The following is a 26,576-nucleotide window of genomic DNA, read 5'->3' as shown; positions in this document are numbered from 1 at the left end:
CAGGGAGCAAACAAGCAGGAACAGAAGGAAGGAAGGGAATAAAAGGGGAACAGTGAGCACAGGACCAGGCAGACAGCACACAGGGGAAAGGTGGTCCAGACCAGCACCACTCGGTGGGCGAGGAAGTGGGTGTGCTGAGGCAGGAAGAACACACAGGCATACGGGCTTCAGTGCTGCTGCTGCCACTCATTAGCTTTGTCATCTAGGGCAGGTATTTAACCTTCCAGAACCAAAACTTCCTACGTACACAATGAGCTTGTTAAAGACATTACACCACTTGTGGCTGGCGTTGTGGTACAGTAGGTTAAACCTCCACCTGTGGCGCCGGCATCCCATATGAGTGCTGGTTTGAGTCCTGGCTGCTCCACTTCCGATACAGCTCCCTGCTAATGGTCTGGGAGAGCAGTAGAAGATGGCCCGAGTGATTGGGCCGCTGCACCCACGTGGGAGATCCGGAAGAAGCTCCACGCTCCTGCAGTTGGGGCCATTTGGGGAGTGAACCAGCAGAGGGAAGACCTTTCTCTCTCTCTCTTTCTCTCTCTCTCCCTCTGCCTCTCTGTAACTCTGTATGTGTGGGGCCCATACTAAGTGTTGAGGGTGGTAAGGAAGAAAAGACAGATGAACAAACAATAATCACAATAAAACGTGGCTCTGCTCTTGCAGCCTGTGTGTGATGGAACTCAGCGCTAAGCTGCAGCCCTTGGGTGAGTTATTGTAACGGGGAGGCACCTGTGGTGTCATGGCACCCACGGTGATGCCCACAGAAGTATCTGTTTGTGGCTTAGATTTCAATACGGAAGTTCCTCTCCTGATAATGGGAGTGAACGTCCCTCCCCCACCCCCTTAACTCATGAGCAGTGAATAAAGTGTGGAGGTGGCTGATACACCCGGGCAGAGAACACACACACAGTGAGTTATCCTGAGACTTGGAAGTAAACAGCAGCAGGCATTAGCAGACTGCAGGCGAGGCAACTCCACAAGGACAGCCAGGGGAAGGCAGGCACACGGTAAACAATCCGCTCAGGAAGGCAGACATGACTCACTTTGTCACATCTGTTATTAAATGTTTGCAGCGCTTCCTCTGGAAGCGAGAAGTACCAGTTTATATCTTTGTATAGTTTTGAGGTACACATTTATAATTAATGTATGTAAACAGTTTCGAGTCTTGTGCAAAGTGTGAGTTGGTTCATCTTCCACTCTTGCGGCCTTGCCTAAGCGCTCCTTGAGTGTCACGGCCCCTCTGGGCACTCGGAAGGGAGTTCTACGGGGGGGTAGGGTCTCCTAGGAGGAGCACTAAGGGTCAGGGGTCTCGGCGGGCAGCTCCTGGGGATCGGCCTCCCTGCCACCCACCCAGCCCGCTCGTGTCTTCCCTTCCCCTTCGTTGGCTGAAGCACAGGGCACTGAAGATCCAACAAGGGCAGCCCTGGGCCCCCGCTGATCTAGTTAGGGACCTGTCTCTGACCGGGTCTGCTACTTTGTAACAGGCTGTGATTATGAACAGTACAAGTGTTGGTTAAATGAATCAAGATGAAAGTGATTCAACCACTAATCTGCATCAGACATGCACCCAGCGCTTTCTCTTTCATTTAACGGTCACACTATCCATGGGAGGTGGGTATTTGACAGTTGATGTTAGTTTTACAGATGTGAATGCTGAAGACCACTTTCCCAAGGCTGGCAGCAAACAGGCAAAAGGACTTATAATTAATAAATAATAGAACTGGCATTCCGTGGGACCTCCAGGTTGCTGCTTTTTCTATAATACCACGATGGGTCTTGACACATGAGAAGCAATTGCCCAAGTTGAGAGGAAAGTGACACAGAATGTTCCAGAAGGAGCACAGGGAATTCTGTAGCTCCTGAAAGGATGGTCTGGTCGTCTGACACTGACCCAGAGCTGTGTTTTCCAAAAAAAGTTGCTATGAAGCACTTTGAGAAAACTTTTTTTAAAAATGACAATAAACAATTTATTGTACAGAAAACTCATTCACATTTAATGTGAAATGACTAGAATAAACATTTTACGTTAGACAAAGCAGATGTGTGGGGAATAATATCGAGATGAGACAAGGAAAAACAGCTTTAAGTTACCTTGTTTTCCCTGTGGAGATGGGGACTTTAGAAAGTTAGGTGAATAGATGGAACTGAAGTGTATTTATTTTGGACCAAAAACCTGTGACATCCATGCAGTTTTTTTTTTCATAATATGTACAGTCTATGAAAATTTGAACAACCTTTGCAAATAAACCTGTCTTTTAATTTCATTTTTTTCACAACCTTTTTGGAGCCCATATGAGGTTCTAACACAGGACTCAAGAAGATGAAGAGCACAAAGTTTAGCAACTGAAATCAGTACGCTGAACACAAACCAGAAATGCCCTTCCTAAGAGTGCTGCTTTATTTATTTTTTGTTTGTTTGTTTTTTTTGGCCAGGCAGAGTGGACAGTGAGAGAGAGAGACAGAGAGAAAGGTCTTCCTTTGCCGTTGGTTCACCCTCCAATGGCCGCCACGGTCGGCGTGCTGCGGCCGGCGCACCGTGCTGATCCGACGGCAGGAGCCAGGTGCTTCTCCTGGTCTCCCATGGGGTGCAGGACCCAAGCACTTGGGCCATCCTCCACTGCACTCCCTGGCCATAGCAGAGAGCTGACCTGGAAGAGGGGCAACCGGGACAGAATCTGGCGCCCCGACCGGGACTAGAACCCGGAATGCCGGCGCCGCAAGGCGGAGGATTAGCCTAGTGAGCCGCGGCACCGGCCAAGAGTGCTGTTTTGAAAATAACTCCGCATAGCAGTGTGGGAGAAACTTCTCTGCAGATATGGCTATGAAGAAGACGATTACTGTATTCTTATGTTTTATTTACTAGCTTTCTGTAGATTGCTCCTTTATTTTTTGTTTTACAATCTGCCCATCAGGTAGGAAAAATCCGTTTTCAGAATATGCAAGTCTATTTTTTACAAAAGAGTTATTTATTTATCTATTTGAAAGGCAGAGCTACAGAGAGGCAGAGGCAGAGAGAGAGAGAGAGAGAGAGGAGAGTGAGAGCTCCATCCGCTGGTTCACTCCCCAGATGGCCACAATGGCTGGAGCTGTGCCCATCTGAAGCCAGGAGCCAGGAGCCTCTGGGTCTGCCATGTGGGTGCAGGGGCCCAGGGACTGCTTTCCCAGGCCATAGCAGAGAGCAGGATTGGAAGTGGAGCAGTGGGACTTGAACTGGCGCCCACATGGGATGCTGGCATTGCAGGTGATAGCCCTGAAGTCTACTGTTTTTACCATAAGGATGCCATGTTTGATTTTGGACAACTTACTAAATCTCCTTTCATCTCAGGAACACAGAGTTTGTTAATTACGAAAGTACTTTGCCAGTGATTTTAAGTCCTTGGGTGAATGAAGAGTAAGTAATAATGTCTTCTAAGGTGTTGATTTGTCCCTTATTCTTGTTTTGAAACCTCAGTTTCAGAGGGAAAATCCCCACCTCCTAACTCCCTCCTTGGCCTGTCCCTGCACCCAGCTCACAGGTGCAGCGGTGCGTCTGCTGTGCTGTTTCTCACCCAGTCACAGCGGCAGAACAGCCCCGCAGCCCTCAAGAAGGAGAACAAGGTGACACAGAGTCCTAACAGGTAAGCATCTTCCCAAACACACTCAAAGACTAGCACTCTCAGATATGCCAATGACGGAGCACAGCCAGCCCTCCCTGCTGAACACCCCACACTTGGAGATCCACAGTGGCCTCCGTGGACCAGTGGATGGCCGGGTGGCAGGTGCGGCTTCAGCCACCACCAGTAGGCTCAGGAAAGAGCCTGGGAGGACTGAGCCACAGCAGGACTTGTCTCGGGACTCCAAGGATGAACATCAAGACAGCGATGTACATCAGGGACGAGGCCTTCAGAAAACAGGACGGGATTCAACCCTAATCATGTTTTCCCTCTGATCAGAAGGCTCTGAATGGCAGCCTGTGCTCTGTGTCCCCTCCAGAACTCCGGTGCAGCCAATGTGCTGGCAGCCAGAGGGCTCTTCCCTCGTGAATAAAAGAGGCCCTGGACACAGCATGCAGCTACCGGGCTCTCCCACCTTCCACTGTGGGAGCACGCACCAAGAAGAACCCCGCCAGAGGCTGACAGCTTGATCTGGGGCGGTGAGAAAATCAACTTCCGTTTTTATAAATGAGTGGGCTGCGGTGCCTTCAGCTCACCGCGGCTTGTCAGCCTCCTGCTGCACCGCCTATGGGGCGAGCCAGCCCCTGACCCCAGAATGGGACAGAAAGGCCAGCGCCCTTCTGCAGGAATCCACAAGCCCCAGTGACTTTTTTTTTTCTGCATCCTTGAGCTAACAATATGGCTTTTCTTTTTAACACTTTACAGTAATTATTACTGAGTGGGTGAAGAACTGTCGAGTCAAATGCGGGAACACTGCGATCTAGGACTTGCAAACCGAAATTCAGAGGTAACATTTTCTTTTACTAAAATAAAGCTTTGCAAGAACAGCAAATGTCACAAATTTGAACTAATGGGAGAGGAATCATTTATAAAGTCACAGCTTTTTGTTTAAAAGCCGCATATTTGAACTGAGGTCTAAAAGGCTGCAGGCTCTCTGCAGTTTAACCCAGTGCTTCTTTGCACAGGTGCAGGAGGGGCGTGGCGGCACCCAGCTGCGGGGGAGGGCCGGGAGCTGGTTACCCTTGTTCCTGCCAGCAAGGTCACCGTGCAGACACCTGCTCAACAACCTCTCCAAAGCACCTTGTCCAGGTTTCTCGTGAAATTTCACTTTTACATTTTTCACTATGCAAATTATAGGGGGGGAATCTAGAGAAAAGAAAATCACAGGACAAACCTAATGATTTGCCGATAAAAGGCACTTTTCACAGAGAGAAGCAGTTTGGTTAGTTTGGTTGAGACCACACCAGGACCCCACTGCACGCATGTGAGGGAGGGGCAGAATCCACAACAATGTAAAGTAAGTTCTCTGGGCTTTGAACTCACAGCAGAAGAAAGGGGGGGAGGGGTGTGGGCAGCAAAGGAGCCAGGGGGCAGACTGGATAAGACATGGATCTACTCTATGGAGACTGAATGTCCTCACAAACCCTGGACCATCTGAGGCAGAGAGTGTGTGCTGGGATCGAAGCTGAATGCTGAGCCAAGGAGCGGAGTCAAGGAAGGGAGGGAAGCAGGCAGGGCATGGGCCACTGCTAGGGGAGAGGCAGCCGAGGGCTGGCAGAGGACGAGATGAAGGGCTGCAGGCTGGGACGACTCAGCAGGGCACACAGAAGGAAGAACCAGAGACACAGAGAGGGTACACGGGCTGGGATAGCAGGAGCTGTAACAACCCGCCAGCTGCAAGTGCTTTGCAGTTCACAAATAAAAAGGCCAACTCCTTCCAGCTGCAGGGAGCCCTTCCGTGCCCCTCAGTCTGTCCACTCGTAACCAGCTGGGATGTGGACTCCTGCCCCAGTTGAGCTGAGCTGGTGGACACAGCAGAAGTCTTGTGCGAATTTCCAGCAGCAACCAGGAAGCGTGCAAAGCTTGGTCTGGGCAGTGGAAAGTTGGTGATTTTGTGCACGGAGGTGGAAGCTGAGATGGAAGAGTTGTCTGCAGTGCCGATGGAGGAATTTTAAAGAAAAATGAGCATCACAGTGGTGCTCCAGGGTTCTTTTTTTTTTTTTTTTTAATTTATTTATTTACTTGAAAGTCAGAGTTACAGAGAGAAAAGGAGATGCAGAGAGAGAGAGAGAGAGAGAGAGAGCTTCCATCCACTGGTTCACTCCAACTGGCCACAACAGCTGGAGCTGTGCTGATCCAAAGCCAGGAGCTCGGAGCCTCTTCTGGGTCTCCCACGTGGGTGCAGGGACCCAAGGACTTGGGCCATCTTCTACTGCTTTCCCAGGCCACAGCAGAGAGCTGGATCGGAAGTGGAGCAGCCGGGTCTCGACCTGGTGCCCATTTGGGATGCCAGCGCTGCAGGCCAGGGCGTTAACCTGCTGTGTCACAGTGCCGGCCCCTGCTCCAGAATTCCTACACAGAGAGGACCCAGAGGTTCAGGGACAACACAGGAGTGGCCGGACAGAAGGAACGGAACAAGGGTCTCAAGCACTTTCCAATGCACAAGGAGGTGAGGAGCGTTTCTGGAAGGAAGCTGAGTGCAGAGTATGGGGAGCTCTGGGTTTGCTCGTTGGGTAATTTCACAGGATGAACTACAGTACTGACAGCTCTGCTAGAATGCAACGCACACATTCCCAAGAAGCACTGTACTGTGCAAAGTTGTCTAATAAAAACCACAGGGCTGACAGCGAAAAGGGGCGAGGGGCACTCACAAATTTCGCTGAGACACGTAAAACCACAGTTTTGCATTTGTTAAAAGGTTAAACAGGGCAAAAATACTGCAATAAACGTGGCACTTCACCCCAACAAAGACCAGAAGGTCACTAGTGGAAGTGGGTGTGCTACCCTGAAGAGGTGGTAGAAGGGTTCCCTGCAGTCTAACGAAAGCTGTGGCACAGGTGTGGACGGCGTGGCTCACAGCGCACCAGCCCACTGATGTAGCAGGCAGACATGTGAGCAGAGGAGAATGTTTAGCTAGTTCACCCAGATGCAGTTTTCTGCATTTCCTCAGTGTTGTTTCTGGACAAAGCTGTGCACAAGCAAATGCAAAATTTGAAATTTGCGCGATGCTCAGATAACACAGTAGCAGCTGCATTCCAACAAACCTGCGTTTCAGAAACAAGCGTCACAGCAGAACTGACCACAAGACAGAGAGCAGGGTCAGCACTGTGGCGGGGTGGGTGAGGTCGCTATCTGGCACACCGGAATCCCACTTGGTTGCTGGTTCACACCCCTGCTGCTCTGCTTCCAATCCAGCTCCCTGCTGACAGCCTGGGAAAAGCAGTAGAGGACGGCCCAAGTGCCTGGCCCCTGCCACCCACACGGGAAACCTGGAGGAGGCTCCGGGCTTGGCACTGGCCTGGCCCAGCCCTGGCCATTGTGGCCATCTGGGGAATGAACCAGCAGATGAAGGATCTCTCTCCCCTCCCTCCCTCCCTCCCTCCCTCCCCCCTTCTCTCTCAGTGGCCTTTCAAATGAATAAATAAATCTTTAAAAATAAATAAAAGAAGGAAGAGTATTTCAAAATTTTTCTGAATTTTTTGTTTTACAAAATTCAATGTAGTTTTATTAAGAAGTAATAGTTAAACTCTGAGTTTCTATTGCCTTCAACCACAGCATGGCCTTGGCATCATACAAGCCTGTCTCGACATTGTATTCAACTATTCTAACAATCATTTCTTTCCGGAGAATAAATGCCAAATGCTATGTAAATCTGGAGCACATGATGAGTTGAGTGACCTTGGGCCCACACTTGAGAAACCAAGAATTCTCTAAGTTGTCAACATAGTCTAACTTCTTGTAAAGTTTACTGCAGAGCTAGGGAGGCACACAAGGGATCCATGTGACTCTCCTGTCACCTGCTTTTCCTCTGAATACTGGTTTATCTGGAACCACTTACGCACTGAATTTCAGATACAACCCTGCAAGTAACATCCCATCTCACCTGCGGGTATCTTGTTGAATTTTCACATTAGCAGAGAGGCCTCCTCGACCAGTCAACGCCTCTATCGCTTCTCACTCCAAATGGGTACACGACCATATGCACACACACAGGGGAGGCTGCACTGCACAGGGTAAAAGCCAAGCGGGTTTCTGAACAGAAACTCACCACAAGAGTACAAGATAGTCATGTGCTTGTGCTACCCAGCGGAAAGCAAGTGTCACCTGCACTCACCCAGATAACCACTGGATTCAGCACAGAAGTCCTGATAGATACTATCATGTGATTAGGCCGGCGCCGCGGCTCACTAGGCTAATCTTCCGCCTACGGCGCTGGCACACAGGGTTCTAGTCCCGGTTGGGGCGCCGGATTCTGTCCCGGTTGCCCCTCTTCCAGGCCAGCTCTCTGCTGTGGCCAGGGAGTGCAGTGGAGGATGGCCCAAGTGCTTGGGCCCTGCACCTGCATGGGAGACCAGGAGAAGCACCTGGCTCCTGGCTTTGGATCGGCGCAGTGTGTCAGCCGTAGCGGCCATTTGGGGGTGAACCAATGGAAGGAAGACCTTTCTCTCGGTCTCTCTCTCTCACTGTCTAACTCTGCCTGTCAAAAAAAAAAAAAAAAAAGGATAATATCATGTGATTGAAACAGCCCATTTGTTGCTCGAAGTTGCTGCTTTCTGGCAGTTGCTTTGGCAGCCAGCACACACTGGATGGGCCACTGGCTTTTGTGGGGGATCTGAGAAGCACTTCTAGCATTAGCTACTAGATGTCTGCAGCAAGGCCCCATTTATCAGGCTAGGAAGAGAGGAGAAAGGAGCAAAAATAAGGGAAAATGTCAGAAAGAAGAAACTGGAGCCCCTCTGCCCTGCAGTGTGCTCCTAGAGTGAAAAAGAGGGGGAAAAATCATCCCAGAGACAGAGCTAAATAAAAACAATGAATGCACCAGAGTGACTTATCTTACCAACACGTCTATTTATGCAGACAGCTAAATAAAATAGGAAGCCACAACCAAACTCTGGCGTAAAAGGAATGCACTTCCATTTCAAGACCAGCTGGGATTCAGCATCACTAGAAGTCCCTACGTGGTCCCAAACATATTTAAACACACCAGGGGCTGGTGAAGCTCCCGTGTGCCAAAGAGCTTGTGTAAAACTGAAAAGGGCTTTGGAAAAACAGGGTTCCAACTGCTCAGATTATTTACAGATCAAAGCACAAGTTTTGGGATAAAGAATATATGGTCACTGAATCTTATATTTCAGAAAATGGAAAGAATTTTGGATTCTATCTTGTACTGTTTTCAGTCTTATATGATTTTCATAAGGAAAACAAAAAAGTATTGAAATTCAAGCAACAAAACAGAATCTAACCAATTCTAGAAAAGGAACCGTTGCCACTATAAAGCTATCCAGAAAAGCTACAGAATAATTTCGACTAGCTCATGCAGTAAATGATCATGCTGTGCTTTTCTATACAACAGCATCTACAGTTAGTCGTCGGCACCTAAGTTATGACAATCCTCCTCTCCCTATTTTGTGGTCGTCTTCCTAGGACCTGAAGTCTCCTTGGGAAGAGCTGGGTGTGCTCCAGATCTTTCCAGATTACTATGGAAAGCCTTATGCAACATTCCCAAATTACACAGTCTGCTTATAGCAATGAGGAGTTGCTTGGCACCGTGGTCACTCAGGGATGCGCACACATAAACCTCATCCTCTCCAGGCCACGGGTCGTGTCGGTCTCTTCACTCTTGGCTGCTCCTTAATAAAGCTACGACGACGATGCACCTTGTGCTCCAGTGTCCTCCATGGTCAGACAGGAGGAAGAGATGTGGTGAGGTGAAGGACTCAGCTACCAGGAACTTTCGACTGGGGCTGTGGGAAGCCAGGAGCGGGCCAGTGAAGACCCAGTCCCCAGCCAGCTACGGCCTGGAAGGAGGGAAAGAAGCCCAGTGCCCCGCTACGTCTGCCCTCTTCTAAGAAACATTACTGCTCATGAGTGCAGAGGCTGCGTCTCGTACGGAGGGCAGCTTCCCCAGAGAACGATGGGAATGGTTCAGAAGCTGGCCCGCCTCTCCTGCAGGCGTAGAGGGGCACCGAGCTGACGGAACCCGATCATTCCGTGAGCAAGCTGCTTTCGGAGAGAGCACCGGGAGCTTCTGGATGCTCTGTTAACTCCTTCGAGTCACCAAGGACCATTTACAGCTCCGACAGGCTCATTTAAAACTATTACTCAATTAATTAAATTTCAGAAGATACCATTTGAATTAAGCACAGCACCACTGTTACGACTTCCTATTTATATGAAGGCCTTCACCAAGGGGATCTCGGTGATTTAGACATCCCTAATTAACACAAGGTAATTCAATCATGGTCTTCCTGTGAAGTAGCGATAGTTCCTCTCAGGTCGGTGTTAACTAAGTACAGATGTTAGTTACAAGAGAACAGCAACCGGAGGCCTCTCTGTAATGAGAAGCAGGCCTCCTCCTCCACACAGCGGTGTCCACAGCCAGGACGGCGAGAAGGCAGCCAAGCGCCCGCTGCGCCCACCAACCCAGGCACTCTTCCTGGTGTTGGCCACTTCACTCACGTGTGCCACTATCTTCCCCCTTCAGAGTGGACGAGGTAGCGTGAAAGCCCACTTCCTGCACCTCACGCTGAACTTTGACCCCACCTTCACGCACGGGGTCACCCCACCTGCTGCACAGCAAAGCACACACTGACAAATGGCTGCTGCCCTGGAGCACAGAGCGATGCTAACACATCCACACCCATGGGCATCGAAGCTTCAAGAGCTGCCGGCTTCCGGCCTTGGAGAACTGGCACAGTGGTAATGACTGCCATTTATTGAGGACTTGTTATGTTCTAGGGCATTTCCAGGTAGTCCCACCATCCTTCAAGGTGGTGATCCTATCCCCACTTTACAGGTAAAGAAATGGACTTGACCATGGCCACAGAAGCAAGCACTGAGCAGGGACTGTCTCATTGTCAAGGCTCATACGCTTTGCTAGCGCCCTGCTCTCACTCCCCTCAGGCCCCCAAAAAAACCAATATCGGAAAACTTCCTATAGGGAGGGTCCTCTCCTACACCCAATAATTTCTATCACAGTTTGTGTCTTTGTATAAAAACAATCTCACGCGTGCATTCTCACCCCATGCAAAGACTTGAGGTGTCCGTGAATTCACCCCTGATTTTTTATTTTTGCTTTAGATTTATTTTATTTATCTTAAAGGCAAAGAAAGAGAGAGAGAGAGAGAAGAACAGAGACAGAGAGAGATCTCTCACTGGTCCACTCCCTAAATGACTGCAATGGTCATGGCCGGCCCAGGCCAAAGCCAGGAGCCAAGAGCTTCATCTGGATCTCCCATTCAGACTCAGGGGCCCAAGCACGTGGGCCATCGTCTGCTGCTTTCCCAGGCGCACTAGCAGGGAGCTGAATCAGAAGTGCAGCAGCCAGGACTCAAACTGGCTCCCATATAGGATGCCAGCGCTGCAGCCATGGATTAACCCGCATGATTTTTAACGTGCATGCTCCACTGACTCTCCATACCTCTTTCCTACACACCAGTCATGTTCTGTCACTTGGTTTTGCCCTGTTACACCCCATTCATCCTAACTCCATGAATTCCCAAAGCCCTTTCTGAACAGGGAGGTGGGTTTGGGTTTTGTTGGTTTTTCTTCTATCTCCTCCTAGGCCTATAATACACCTCTCCTTTCTCAGAAGATGCGTGTGGTACTTGTTTTTGTAACAGTAGTGCCCGTGTTGCTCAACAATAGGTGGGGACGTCCACAGGGTATGGTACGATTTGCTCACCCAGGGCCGGTGTTAGGGAGCAGGGGGTCCCACAGTTGGGGACGGTGGGTGTGTGGCTTTCAAGGACGTCTCTGCTTGACCTCACAGCAGCTCATGCCCACCCAGGCTTCCCCTCCTCTCTGCCCCCAGCCCATATCTAGAATCATGCACCCCAAAGCCTCTATCCGCTCATGTCGATCTATGAACTTGTTTGGAAAAACCATCGGATACTGCGCTTGCGTCAGGAATGTTCTCACCTCAAGGTGGCATCCCTGAGTCGTGTGGCTCTCCTACCCTGGCCAGGTACTAGTGAACAGCCGGCACCTCTTCCTCTTCCCCTGCACTCTGCACCCCTTCAGTGTTTTCTTCTCAGGGATGTCAGTCTTTACAGGGGAGAAGGAATGTCAGTTGCGGGGCTGAACAGGAGGCAAATGATGGAAACAGGGATGCTCCTTTGGCAGGCCTCTCCTGACCCTGGCCTCACACACCCCACAAGCATGTGGAGCTGTGCAAGCACTCAGGTGGCCTGCTCTTCCCGGACTGGCAAAGGCTCCACTCACTGCACAGGACATGGCTGCGACTGTCCAGTGCTATCAGCTCTACCCCCAGGGTTTCTGCATACACAGAAATCAAAATCAAGTTCAGGGAAATGCAGGCATAGACGTGGGGCAGAGACATAGGGTGGGAGCGCATCTGCTCTCTGAGCCCAGAGACCAAATCACTTTCATTCATTCATCAGAAGTATGTGGAGCGTCTGCCCTGTGCCTGGCTTTGCTGTCCACATTGGGGATGGGGGTGAGCAGGACACACATGGGCCCTGCTATCTAGGGGTTCAGGCTTGGGGGAGGGAAGAGGTTCTTTAGAAAAGGAATCAAGCGGATGAATATAAACGACTAGCTGTGCTGAGTGTGAGAGGAATAGCACACACAGTAGCAGGGTGTGGCATCTGCAGGGGTCTTCCTGGTGGGGGAGGGGTTCACAGGCGTGGTCCCCTCTGCAGCACTCTTCACGGTCCCATCCTTCGTGAGACGGCTTTATATACAGCATGCTTAGCACAGCCCGGATTTTACAATTTGAGAGAAGGCCCCTCTCTGTCTTAGGGGAGGGTGAAGGGAAAGCTGGGCTGATGAGCCCCCCCCAACCCCCCCCCCATCTCTGCCCAAGCCTTCCACACAGCAAGAAATGAGAAAAAGAGCGCTGAGACTTACACTCCACTCCTTGATGGGCTTGTGTGCATTTATTATTTTTAAGGTAGTATTTCTATTTTTAAAAATATTTAATTATTCATTTTCATTTTTTTTTATCTGCAAAGCTGAGAAAGAGAGAGAGACAGAGAGAGAGAGAGTGCAAATGCTATTTTTCAATCTTTCATCTGCTGGTTCACTCCCTAAACGCCCACAACAGCCGAAGCTGGGCCAGGCAGAAGCCAGGAGCCAGGAACCGCATCTGAGTTCTCCATGTGTGTGGCAGGACTCCAGCACGTGACCCATCATCTGCGCCCTCCAAGGACACTACTGGCAGGAAGCTGAATCAGAAGGTGAGGTGCCAGGACTCATAGCAGGCACACCGAAATGGGACGCGGGTGCACTAACTCCATATGAGGTTGAATTTGTTACAGGTTTTCTTGGTCTATAAACTGAAATTCGGGTTGCCTGTCACCATTTTCTCCTGACACAGCGTGCTCGTCTCACGGGCACTATGGAGAGTGGAGCAAGCGTTCATCCCACCCTCTAGTTTCTGCCTCTGACTTCTTCAGGCCCCCAAGCAGAGCAGGCAGGGCTGCGGAGGAGGAGGGCCGACTGCTTCCTCCCGGAGAGGGGTGCTCGGGCAGCAGTGAGGATGCCGGGTCTCACAGATCAAAATTCAAAATGCACTGCACGGAAGCAAGGGTGGGAGGGAGGCCAACCTTCGAGAATAAAGTTGGAATCTGCAAAGGGTGAACTTGAAAAGCAGTGTCAGGACAGCCTGGGGCTCACCGCCCCCACTCCCCCACCCAGCTCCTCCTCTCTCCCTTGCAAACTTGTAAAGGACCCTGAGCTCAGGCTTTGTTGCTGCTGCAGTAACCCAGCTCTGACAGTGCAGTGAGAAAACAGCCAATGTACAGAAGTCCTGCTCCGACGAAGCCTTCTTGTGGACCATGGTATCTGAAATTGATACAATTTCTCATGTGTCATGAAGTAGTCTTTCACTCATCTTGAAAATGCAAAAATCATTCTTAGCTTTGGAGATGCACAGCAAAATGGGAGTTTCTCACCTCCTGCTCTAACATGTGCCATGAGGCACCACCTGCTGATCCTGCACTGGAAGTGTGCAAGGTAACGCAGCTCCAGTACGGGGCGCTAATCTGATCAACCACGTCTGAACGCGGGTAAGACAAATGCATCCCACAGAGGCGTCCCCGGGTTCAACAGCCAGCTCGACTCCTGAGTCCAGCTGCCAGCTAACCTGCGTCCTAGGAGGCACAGGTGATGGCTCAAGTAGCTGGGTGCCTGCCACCTGCCAGGAGAGGCCTGGATTGCGTTTCTGGGTCCCAGCTTTGGTGCAGTCCAGTCTTGGCCATCGCGAGCGTTGAGGGATGCCAGCAGACGGAAGCTCTGCCTGTGTTTCTCTGTCTCTCTAATAAATCAATAAACTATAACTGGATACACTACATACATATTTTAGGAAAGAACCTAACAATCAAGTACAGTTAGTGTTTTTAAAGGACGAACATGTTTAGATATATCAGTAAATGAAAATCTAGATTATGGAGAATTTTACCATCCAACAGCAAGGACAGGGCTCAGTTGCTGAAGTTAACTAAAAATAGCAAGTTCCGTACCAATTAAATTTACCTAAGTAGTCTAAGAGCCATTTCTAATCCCAAGACAGATTTTGCTATATGGCATCCCATAAGTGACAAAATTGTTTAATGCCATCCAATGATATAACGATGATATACAATATATGGTCTCTCTCTAGTGTACGAGTGTAATAACTACTAAGAAAACTAGAATGGTCAACACTGATTTCAAAGAAAACACTAGGATTAAAGATTTCTTTAAGATGAGAGCTCCCCTATATAAAGTCTCCATTTAAAAGTCTGTAACAGTAACCCCTAAAAATTTGACTACTACTAATGTGGTAGAGAAATGAATGTTTTAGACCACTTAACATGTTACTTTTAAGCTAATTAGTAATTAAGCACAGAATTAAACTTAAGTCTGAACACATCATGCCATCCACCCACTGAGTTTACTGGGAGAGATACTTTCTTATGGTTTAAACTTAAAATGCCCTAATTATGTTACAAAAGACTTTAAAACCATTATTAAATGCTATTTTTATTCCTAATAAATTCATCTGGTAGTAAAATCAGCTTTTTGCTGCTAAAGGTGATTATTTTAGTGGGATGAGTGGCATTAATGACTTCACAGTGATCTGGGGGAATGTTAAGCGAAAAGAATAGAAAACAGGAGCTGTTGAAACAGAACAAGTGACAGTTCCTGCAGTCTCTGCTGACAGAGCAGCTGATGTGCAGAGGGGAGCCCCATGCAGACGTGGTTGTGAGAAGTCCAGGGCAGGCCATGGACGGTCCTCCCACTGAGGTGAAATCGAGAAATAAGGAATCCACAGGCAATGCTGACACTTCGCTCCTCTTACAGACAAGAGGTCAAATGGAACTTACTGACAAAACACGGACCTCAGAGTTTACACCCTGTCACACGCTGTCTGTAGGAACACATAGATATGGAGAAAAGTCGCTACGTCTTCAAAGGCTGTGGAAAAAACACTCAGGTCATGACTACGGACAGAGGTACAAGAAAAAAGGTCAGCAATTAGTACACTCTACTGCCCAAGAAAAGATGAGGACGATGGCACAAGTAGGTGCCAACGATTGCATTTACTCAAAAATAATCCTGGGGTAAGTGGCACAGTGGCTTAAGTCAGAGCTTGGGATACTTAAGCCAGGATCCCATAAGGAATGCCTGGTTTAAGGTCCAGTTACTCTGGGATCCCACTCAGCTTCCTGCTTTTTTATGTCCTAGAGGGCAGCAGAGATGGCCCAAATACGTGAGTCCCTGTTACCCATGTGGTAGATCAGGATGGAATTCTAGGCTCCTGACTCTATTTGACCCAGCCCTTGTGTTTGCAGACTTTGGGGAGTGAACCAGTAGGTGGAGGATCTCTCTCCCCCTCTCACTTACTCCCTGTCAAATAAAATGAAAATAAATAAATACAAACTGTAAATTTCTTAAATACATGACTTCTTGTATAAACTGGTTCTTTCAATTGCTTCACTTTAATGAACTAGATTCTACTCAAATCACTCCATTTTTTTTAAAGAGCTGTCATCTAAAATTGTGATTGCATATCCAAGAAGTACCTGGCCCCAATACAGAGGAACTTGTCACTGCATTCACAAACTGATGTATCACCTTTAACAATTTTACAGAAGTGTCTCAAGTAGGGCCAGCATTGTGGCATAGAGGGTAAAGCCACTGCCTGCATGCCGGCATCCCATATGGGTGCTGATTCATGTCCCAGATGCTCCACTTCTGATCCAGTTCCCTGCTAATGGCTTAGGAAAATCAGGAGAAGATGGACCATGCGGGAGACTCAGAAGAAGCTCCTGGCTCCTGGCCAGCCTACCCAGCCCAGGCCATTGTGGCCATCTGGGGAGTGAGCCAGGGGATGGAAGATCTCTCTCTCCCTCCATCTCTCCTTCTCTCCCTGTAACTCTGACTTCCAAACAAATAAATAAAAATAAATTTTAAAAAGTGTCTCATGTAACTTCAACCTTTCCAACTCAACTCCACTGGACTTGAACACTTCCAAATTTGGGAACGGGAATAACAAGTGCTGCTCTAAATGACGTGAGAATGGCTGGCAACAGATTAGGTTAATCCTTGATGGATGGATCTTGCATTTACAGTCTCAGTGAACAATACTGAGAACAAGATGCTAAACAATAAAATTATATTTTCATTGGGAGCAACCAGGACAGAACCAGCACCCCAAGTGGGACTAGAATCTGGGGTGCAGGTGCCGCAGGCGGAGAATTAGCCTAGTGAGCCACTGCACTGGTCTCTCATTGCTTTCTAAGCTCTAACCTGAATATGGACAACAACAGGGCGCAATGCAATATTAAGCAAATCATCCTTTTATCTTTGAAAAAGAACACTTCTGAAAAGAAATTTACATGTGTGACTCTCACTGGTTAACTGGAGGCCACATTTCGAATGCAGTACTCTTAACACCATCACTGAGGCAGATTATGACTAACTCAGTGGCTGGACAACAGCCTGAATCTCACACAGCCCAGGAGACTTCAGGCTCAGGTGGCCACGACCGCCAGCCCCCTTCCCAGGTGGGGTGAGGGACAACCAGAGGCTTCCCTCTCCCGATGGTTAGGAGCCGCCTCCGTTAGGACAACTAGTGAAGTTCAACAGTGAGGATGCCTTTCCCGGGGCCTCCAGTGGGGTGTGGCCCAGAGCGCATGGTGTTTGAAAGAGGACTCCACACCACAGAGGTTCCCGGATTCTATCACGGGTCTCTGCAAGCTCACAGCGATGAAGAGGAACACATCAATATCTCTTTCAAAGTAGCCAGTGCACAGCCCAGCTGCCTGTGCTCATAGCATAGGCTGTGGATCAGAGAGGGACGGCTCTCCTCTGGGTTCTAGAAAACAGGGAGCCGGGGTGGAGGAGGAGCCAAACACGAGGGGAGAAGTGAGCTGCATGCATCGGTGGGCTAGGAGCTGCATGTTCTAGGTCAGCTGGTCTGCATTGAAACTCACAAACTGCACAACAACGTACAAATTTCCATGCACGGAAAGCCAGTTAGGCGCTTTGCTTCTCCGATCACTGCTCTTCACAGAGGGCAAGCACAGTCCACAGAACTGGATGTGGAGAAGCTACCGTGCTGCAGACGCGAAAGTGCAAACTTCTAAGGTATCACACAGGATGCTGTGCAAACCTTCTCAAAAAAAGGGCTGCACAAGGGGACTTTAGAAAGTTTGTGGGAAGTGGGACTAAAACATAAGTTTATTTTGCTGCAAAAAATTTTGAAACCCAAGTACAGTTTCTCCATAAACTTTTTAAGACCGCTTGCATATTACTAGTAGTGTCTGATGCATGTCTCAACAGCACATCATAAATCTCGATGCTGGACAGCTTTAATGGCTAAAAGAATGCATGCATGGGGTGATGCATGCCTTAAAGTTGTTCTACCACCACTCCTTTCTTCCTCTCTTGGCAATTAGTTGGCTAGCTACTGATCCTCATCAGTTCCAATGGACCAAAGGGACACTACTTCTCCAATATGCTCTAAGAAACATCCTATTCACCTAAAAATAGGGTCCTGGAGAACAACTTGTCTCATTTCTCTCCGTGATCAGCATATAATCCTTGGCTGGCAGAGATCTTGAAGCTGCCACACTGCACTTTGGACTCTAATTGCCGGCCCCTCGCTGAGATACCCAGGCCTTCCTCTAGGTGGTACTGAGGAAGGAAGTCTTTGCCAACAGACGAGCTGCCACGGCGGGAGATGGTTGCAGGGTTAGCGGCTTCAGCAACCACACAGGGGCATTGGTGACAGGGTAAAAATGTTATTTCCTTTCACATCTGTCGCTACATTTTACAAATCCTTTTGTGCTGGGGCTTTCTACTTGTGCAAAGGCGGCATTTCAGAGCTTGAGCGATGAACCACTCTTAAAAATCAGAAAGACATTTCTCAGTTTTAAAAGTCAAATTAGATTTTTACTTGAGTTCCACCGAAAACAACAGGCGGGAAAGTTGGGATTCGTCAAGGAGAAACCATTTTTCTAAATTACCACAGAGTTTTGTCCCCTCAGGTAGAAGAGATGTCCCTCCACCTACAAAGGGAGGGCGCCAAGGGGTTGGCAGCTCTAGGGCAGGAGCAGCGGGGGAACAGCTGGAGTCTGCCCACCCCAATCCCTGCAGCCCTGGTGTCCCCACTCCGCACGGCCAGCCTCAGGTGAAGAGCCAGCTCCCAGAGGGGAGCAGGGCCATGAGCTTGATGCCTGCTCAGCAGCAGACACACAGAAGGGAGACTCCAGCAACCACGGGCTCTGCAGGCAGCCTCTTTGTGGAGGGGCACAGGGAAGGAGAGGCCAGCTGAGACACTCAGCATTCCACCAAAGACCCGGGCAGTTACAGTCCAAAGCAGAGCATGCCAACTAATGCACTAGGTCAAGTTCACCAGACAGGATTAAAATTTAGGGACATCCTAGCTCCTCCCAAGAGAGAGGAGAAAGCTACCTGTTCTTTTTCATCTGGGTTGAGTGTGAACGCCTGATCTCACTCTGTCACTTGGGCGCAAGGTGACAAAGGGCTGAACTGAAAGAATGGCCACAGAAATGGAGAGACACTGCCCACTCTGTTCAGTCAAGGGCTCTTCAGTCCAAATCCAGTGGAGACACAAAGGTCAGTAAGCGAATCGGGATAAGGCGACTAAACGTTTCCTTAGTCTTGAAAAACTGCCAGTGCAGGTGACCGACCAAAAAGGATGACATATATTACCTACAGAATACGTACAGAATTTTAAAGATGTATAAAGTCCTTTTTCTTAAAATTACTTTCCTATAGAGGCATGGAGAGAGATCTTAGCAAGCAAGTTAGGAGGTGCCTTCAGCCACTGCAGGAACATAAACAAAATAATCCTCTCTGCTCAAGAAGAGAATGTATCAAAAATAAGCTTTGAAGGAATTATACAAGAGCAAAATCCAATTTTCCTTGTGGAATGTGATAGGGAACATAGGAAGTAATTCCTCTGCTTTTGCAAAGGAAGAAAAAAAATAGACTACAGAAGTTCAATGATAATAGTTTTATAAAAAATGTAATGTTTTTTTTTTTTTAATTAAGCATAGCTTTAGAAAGAAGTTCCCTAACTTTTCTTGAGTTTTTGGCTTCAGATATATTTTATAAACATTTTCCATCAGATTTAGGAAAATAAAGTGATTCAAAAATAAACACTCTGCCTCTGTGCCTTGAAACAGCATCAGAAAGGCGCTAGACAGATCAGACAGACCCTGGAGACCCCATCAAACATGACCCCAAACCACCAGCTGCCCAGCTGGCTCCGGCTCAGGTGAGCTCCATCTAAGAGCCAGAGTTGCACCAACAGCAGGTCCGCATTTCTCACTCAGCAATATGGTCGCACTGCTTCCTGACTTGCTTAGACACTTCACATCGGACAGCTGGCATGCAGGCTTGTTTAACACCGCCTCCCCACACTGTCCTGAGGACTCCATCGACAACATCTGACCTATGCAGGCTTTGCAGCTGGGTTTGGAACTGGCTTGATAAAAACTGCTACGTGATGATGTCTCTGTCAAGGGGCTGTCAGCCTCTAAAATGACACTCTCTCCCCAACTGTTCCCGGCTTAGTATCCAGAAAGTGTATGGATGAAAAGCCTTTTAAATACGTGTGCGTGGTTTCTCCGGAGACATGTAAAGCTAGAACACTGGATCCAAAATAACGCGTGGCAATCACCACCACACGCAAGCCCCGAAGCTCTGCCTTCCGCAAACCTCCTCGCTGCTCCTGCCGACTGGCAGCTGCTGCACCTGACCGCGACACGTGGGAGGCCACCACCACACTCTCTCAAGTCAGCATTTCCGTTCCCTTCCAGTGGCTCAGCAACTCGAAGCATTCTGGAGCGGTTAGCCACGCGGCTTTTCTGATTCCAGACATACTGCTTCTGGAAACATCATCAGCTGCACCACAGTCACCAAATCAAATTGCAGCCTTTGGGTTTCTGATCTTCCCTCTGCAGGATGAAGCCACCTTTTCCTGCTCGCTCTCTCTCTCTCTCTCTCTCCTTTCCCCCCTTTCTGAATCCGTCCCTCCCTCTTTCCATCTTTCACCCTTTGCAAATTCACTCTTCCAGCAAAGCACGTTAACTCTATTTGGCCTTTTGTCTACAGGTATAAACGTCGGTAAAGTTGACAACTTCAATTAAAAGAAGCTTTTAATGTCAAGTTCTCAGGCAGAAGAGTGATAAAAAGAGCCACAGAGGAGACAGGGATCAATAGTAACCTCTTTCCAGAACCTCTCTGGCCTGGCCCAGACCAGCCGACTCCATTAATTACAAAGTGTGATTTATCTTTTCACTGCATAAAGCAGTGGCAAGAGGAAGCACAGGAAACCTCACCGACAGCCCAGCAGAACGTCCCTGCTGCGGCACGCCAGCTGACGACCTTTCGGAGTGAGGAGAACCTTCGCCTCACATATTTTATTTAAAGAGACTTGTTTTATTTAATAAACAGTCATGTGTTAAAGGAGACTGCTCGGCAACTTACATAAAACCAGTCACAGCCAGCAAATGATGTCTCCCTAGACAAAGCATCGTGGCCTTCTCTTTAAAAAGAACTCCACTGTCTCCTATGCGGATGCATGCCTCAGAGTATGTGTCCTTGCTTAAACCCGGAGGCAATTAGAATGAAGATTTTTGCGAAGTTGTAAGGAAAAGATCAAAACAAATTAATTTCAAACGGGAAGCGGAGACAGAGGAGCTCCAAAGGAAAGATGGGTGCACGCATCCTCTCTATGCAGGGACTCTGGATGGCCAAGCCCACTCCCTGGATGAGGGCGGGGTCTCGTTTTCTTTACTCCTTCCTCTCCTTTTCATTCCCTATGACTTTAATTAAAGCGATTGAGGCATATTTCACATTTCAAAAAAAGCTGTAGCAAAATCAATGAGGAAACTTTAAAAAAAAACTTTTCTTTTTATGTAATACCTCACAAAATATTTAAATTCCCAATGTTTTCTCTTTGTAGAAGAGGCGTGCTGCCTCCTTTGGTCTTTAGTTAGTACAGATCTCATAAAATTTTAAAAATTCTAGTCTGAACCAGATGGCAAACCTGAATCTAATAAACAAAGATAGCTAGAGAGCTGAATTATCACTCTCATCAATATTAAAAGGATGGTAAAAAAATCACTTCAGCTTAAGGAGATGATGAATTAAATCATTTATACGGATGGGGAGGACACACTGAAGCACAGCACAGATCCGTTCTTAAGAATACTCTGGGGGCTGGCGCTGTGCCTTGTGGGTAAAACGGCCGCCTACGGCACTGGCATCCCATATGGGCACCAGTTTGAGTCCTGGCTGCTCCACTTCCTATCCAGCTCCCTGCTAATTTGCCTGGGAAAGCAGTGGAAAATGGCCCGAGACCATGGGCCCCTGCACTCACATGGGAGACCCAGACAAAGCTCCTGGCTCCTGGCTGGCCCAGTGCTGGCTGTTGTGGCCATTTGGGGAGTGAATCAGCAGATGGAAGATCTCTCTCTCTCTCTCTCTCTCTGCCTGTACCTCTCCTTCTCTGTAACTCTGACTTTCAAATCAATCAATCTTTTTTTTTTTTTTTTTTCAATGAATACTGTGTGTTTGAGGGCAGCTGGGATTCACTGTGACCTCCTAAATGCAGGCCACACAATCCTTATCTTTACCAGTCTTACTAAGAGGAGAAAGCAAACTTGCTACTTGATTGTAAATAGCAGGCGTATTCAAGTTCATTTATATCAATTTTAAGTAAAATGTTGAAATTTTTCTTAAGTAATAATACAACAGGTATGTTCAGATACTTATGATCAAATTTCTTTGAGGGAAATATGATCTAACTATTGATTAGAGCCTTCCTTATTTTAACTTCATTAGATCTGCCTTGTACATACATCAGGGTATGTAAAATGAATTATTTCCCACCCCCAAGGGGAGTAAGAATCACAAATAAGAGGCAGATGACTGCAGGAGCCCTCCAAGAGCAACCGTACATCATTATTACTGAAGACACCCAGGTTTCGCTGGTATATTGATCACTCAGCTAAATACTCCCTGATCTGGACTGCAGAAGAAATACTGGACAGAGGGACTATGAAGGCTCTAACGTTCTGTCATTAATTTGATTCACTACGACGTCTCCATTTTTCTCACCTGCAAAATAAAGGCCTCAGGCAGGGGGTTTCTGGGCTCTCCCCACTCCAGCTCTGATTCCACCAAGCCTGGCTCTGGGCAGAGCCCTCTCTGCTCACAACACGCAAGGACTCCTGGGGACGTGCAGCAGTGGCCCTCGCACCTGGATTTCCCAGAATGCAGGCTTCCCACGGCTGAGTGGCTTTCACCCTGGGAGCTTAGCTTGCAACAGCCTCCCTTTTACCTTCACCAGTCAAAATCTGACCCCCCTCAAAGGTCTAGCTGCAAGGCTGGTGTTTCCTGGAAGCTTTCCTAATCCTGAAACCTGAAACTGAACGTTCTCTCCATTGAACACCCAAATAAGTGTTCTATTTGTATTTTAAATACCTACCTACTTACCTTCATACCTGCCATCATCTTAACTAACTGCTCATGGACATACTGCATCTCTTCAATTAAACTATAATAAGCTCCTCAAAGGAAGTCATATTGCTGAGAACAGTCACTGGTATACAGTAGGTACTCAATAAATATCTGTTGGAATTACTCTCTGTGTTCCTGTTACATTCCACAAGGAATATGGGATTCTGCTCTTATGTAATTCCTTTAAATATCTTGCACATGGTAAGAGCTTATAAATGAATGCAATAATTTATTACTGGTATCTTTGTGGAAATACACCAATCATTTTTTGTTTTGTTGAAAAATTCAATTAAATATCACATATATTTCCACTAAAGAAGAATTTAACATGACATCATAACTAAAAAGCAAGCTGATTGTTTATTGAACTACCACGAGGCATGACATACATTGAACGTGGCAGTGTGGTCAATACAGGGTGCTGGGTAAGAGTCCAATGTGACTGAACCGTGGAAGCCAGCTCCCTTCTGTTGATATAAAGAGAGGGACCCAAGGGTCACTTCCCTTAACAGACTCAACCAGGGCAAATCCACGAGGGGAGTCTCGATGACCCAGGGGGACAAGCTGAGCCCTCACAGGCTGAGTGCCGGAGAAATGGGATGAAGCGCTTCGGGACGTGGGACACGGGGCTCACAGGGACAAGGACGCCTCATTTAAAGACCAGGCTGCCCAGTGAGCCTGACAGCATGAGGCCCCTTCTGACCGAACCGCAGTCTCCTCACCTACGGCGGTCGCGTGCTGGCTCTGGGTTCTGGCACAGCCCTAGGGTCCTGGTTCACCACCAGGAGGGAAAAGGCCACCTGCCTGCCCGAGCCTACAGGTGCAGCGGGTGCCCTCCATCCCACAAGGCTGTGTCCGGGCTCCTGCACTGCTCTCAGTACTCGGCCATTCCCCTCTTCCATCCCAGCCCAGTCCCTACTTAACCTGCCTTGTCCAACGAGGAGTCTTACACCTGCCTTCCTGAGTCGGTCCCAGGCTCTCACTCAACCACAGGTAAGGCCAACAGGGACCCCATAGATAGAGTAAAACCGCAATTTGGGCAGCTCTGAAGATCTGTTTGTTGGCGGTAATCCTAAGAGCCATTAGGATGGTCTAGGGTCCAGGGCCTAGAGGGAGTTAAAACAACTTATCTGAACAGGGATGCTTATAAGAACAGAAGGGAGAACTATTAGTAACCACGTTAGGACAACAGGTACAGGAACAGGGCCTGTCCCACGAAAACTCGAATATGTGCCCATGCTACACATGAATCTGCTTTGCTGGCCTCCACATTGGCTTATGCGTGGGTCACATTTCATGATCTGAATCTTTTCACAAAGAAACAGGCACATTTCTGACATGCTATTTTATTAATAAACGTCTAGAAATAAAAAAAGTAATCACAATATTGACAAATACATATCTGTAAATTCTCAGGAGGTACCACAGTACTGCCCTCCCAAGAAGACGTACTCCCAGCAGTGTGGTCCAGCAGTTCCTCAACCTACCTTAACTCTCATTTATAAATTAAAAAATTATAAATTAAAAAAATCCTGAAATTATAAATGGGAAGTCAGTTGATTCTGGGTCAAGCTCAACATAATGTTACAAAATAAAGAGCCGGATTTAAAGCTACAGACTGCCCAAGACCTTCAGTGCATTTCCCAGCACTATTCAAGCCAGGTTTCTCGCTAGGTTTAACAAATTAATTGCCACAAGTAACGGACTATGAAGTCAGTAAAAAAAAATGGAACATGAAACATCATAAAAGTTATAACATTGCTGCAGTAATCATATGAATTTAATTTTAAATATTTTATAACAGTTACCAGATAAAATTAAAAAACAGAACAAATCAATAAACCTTAAGCTATAATGCAGTTTTTTCATTACACTTCATATAAGAGTAATTTCACCACTTAAAACTTTTAAACAAGCTAATACATTCTGTCTTATCACTGTACCACACACAGCTCTAACAGACACAGATAAAGGTTACGGACTAAGTTGTCACTGGCTGGACAGGAAGCGGAAGGGGCGGGGAGGAAAGCAGCACTGAGAATTCCTGCACCAGACACTGTGTGTGGGTGCTGTAAAGGCTGCCGGCAGGCGTCCACCAGGGCTTTCACACCCTGAGAATCTGGCCACAATGCCACTCCTGTCCCGATCAACACTCAGCCCCCAGCTCCCGTCTACCGTGTTGGCCCCTGCATGGGGGCCTGCTGCCCCAGTCTCAGTAAGTCCTGCCAAAGAGCTTACCACAAAGAAATGTCCCTGCAGGCCTGCCTAGGAAATCAGGGAAACATCTAAAGGGGTAAATCCTGTTAGATCCTAGGCAACGAAGGAAGTCTGATTTTATCTGTGGCTCAAACTTAAAAAGCGGCCGTAACTCTCACATACTGCATCCGGGTCACAACACGGAAAACCTTTCCAAACGTTTCTGCTTTTGCCCCCTCTTCCTTTCTTTCCATTTCCCTCGCAGAGGAACCTGAGCTTACAGCTGCTTGTGCTGACTCTGCTCCCCAGCCCCTCCGCACCACCTGCTAACGGTGATGTACATTCTCGGGATGCACATTAGCAGGTGGTGCAGAGACGGCTCCCCAAGGACGGGAGCTGGTCACGTCTGCCCCTGAGGCCGCTTCAGGACCCCACAGTGCATCTCCCAGGTCTCACAGACGCACCTGAGCCTGACTCCCTCCCTCCTGCAGCAGGGGGAGCGCTACACTCAGCAGCTTGACGCAGCGTCCAATGTCCGGTCTCTCCTATCTCTTACAGTGCCGTGAACTTCAAGCTGGAAACAGCAGAGAATGAAAAACACCTGCTACAAATGTGTGGCTGCTTCATAGGAACCTAAGAAATAGCTCAACTGTCACATGGCTAAGCTAATGAATTGGTAAAAAAATTAAACATTGTTTTCTTCTGACTCATATTGCCATACTTATTTATCCATAGACTAAAGAAACATCTTCCCATTCTGACCTTCAGAGCTTTCGTTTTTGGAAATAGCACGCCATTGGTCAAGCCAGTCTGCGATTTATTTATTTAAATTAAATTTCTTGCTTTTACCAGTTGAAAAACGAATGCAAAAACAAAAGTGAACGGATCAGTGACTGGTTGCAGGAGAACAAGTCCTTCCTACAGCGTGTGGAGAACAGTGCACACTTTAGGAAATCAGTTCAGGTGTGGTGTCTGAGACGCTAACTAACGTTTAATCAACCTCGGTGTCTGAATCCTGCTCTCTAAAACAGCCACGAAACACTAAACTCTTTCAGATCCAGTTAGGTCAGGGGAGCCGTTTTTCCAACACAGGTCAGTGAAGCGCATTTCAGCAGGAGCTCGAAAGTGTGGCTGGTGCACTGCCGTCAGAGAGCTCTCGCACCACACAGGCTGCACAAAGGCACAGGGAGCGACTCACCACGTCGTAGGTTGTTACGATCTTCTTCAAGACCTCGGGGACGATTCCCTGCAGCTCCATGGTAGGATAGGGCTCGCTGAGGTTCAGGACCACCAGCGGGCTGTTGTCGGGCCCCAGGAAGCGGGTCGACACTGCCAGCATGCACTGCATGAGGTTGGCCACAGAGGACAGGCCACACAGCTCCTTGAACGACACCACCGCGCTCTGTTAAACGGAAGGGAAGGTGGCATTTTTAACCAGGGCTTTTAATTTCTCATGGACACAACACTGATTACACTTGAACTACCTGGTACAACAGCTATTAGCGATGCTATGAAGACTTGGCTAATGAGTCTGGGAAAAGTAGCTGTTTTCCAAAGTAAACATAGTTATAGACATCTGTAATAAAAACTTATCAAAAGTACTGAAATGCAAATAAGTCAAATTCTTCCAAAGGGCAAGGCCTCTTTTCAGATCAAAGTTCACAGTAGAGCCAAGACTGGCAAATATGAGCAAACAACAAAAATGGGCTTCTGCGTTAGAAA

At 48.0% G+C, this 26,576-nt stretch overlaps 1 protein-coding gene across 2 annotated transcripts in view; it reads right to left on the bottom strand.

The window, feature by feature from the left end:
- The window catches only part of PLCL2 (phospholipase C like 2), a 195,977-nt gene that overhangs the window by 47,730 nt on the left and 121,671 nt on the right, over positions 1–26,576 (bottom strand). For both annotated transcript variants that reach the window (XM_008266046.5, XM_089332283.1), the window contains exon 3: positions 26,053–26,256. In XM_008266046.5, the coding sequence (XP_008264268.4) occupies positions 26,053–26,256 (204 nt within the window). The remainder of the gene's footprint in view (positions 1–26,052; positions 26,257–26,576) is intronic.

Source organism: Oryctolagus cuniculus, chromosome 4 (genome assembly GCF_051225735.1).
Source record: "Oryctolagus cuniculus isolate XC-2025 breed Fujian yellow rabbit chromosome 4, ASM5122573v1, whole genome shotgun sequence".
Taxonomy (NCBI): Eukaryota; Metazoa; Chordata; class Mammalia; order Lagomorpha; family Leporidae; genus Oryctolagus; species Oryctolagus cuniculus.
The sequence above is the reverse complement of the archived record's forward strand: the minus strand, read 5'-3'. Positions and strand labels throughout refer to the sequence as shown.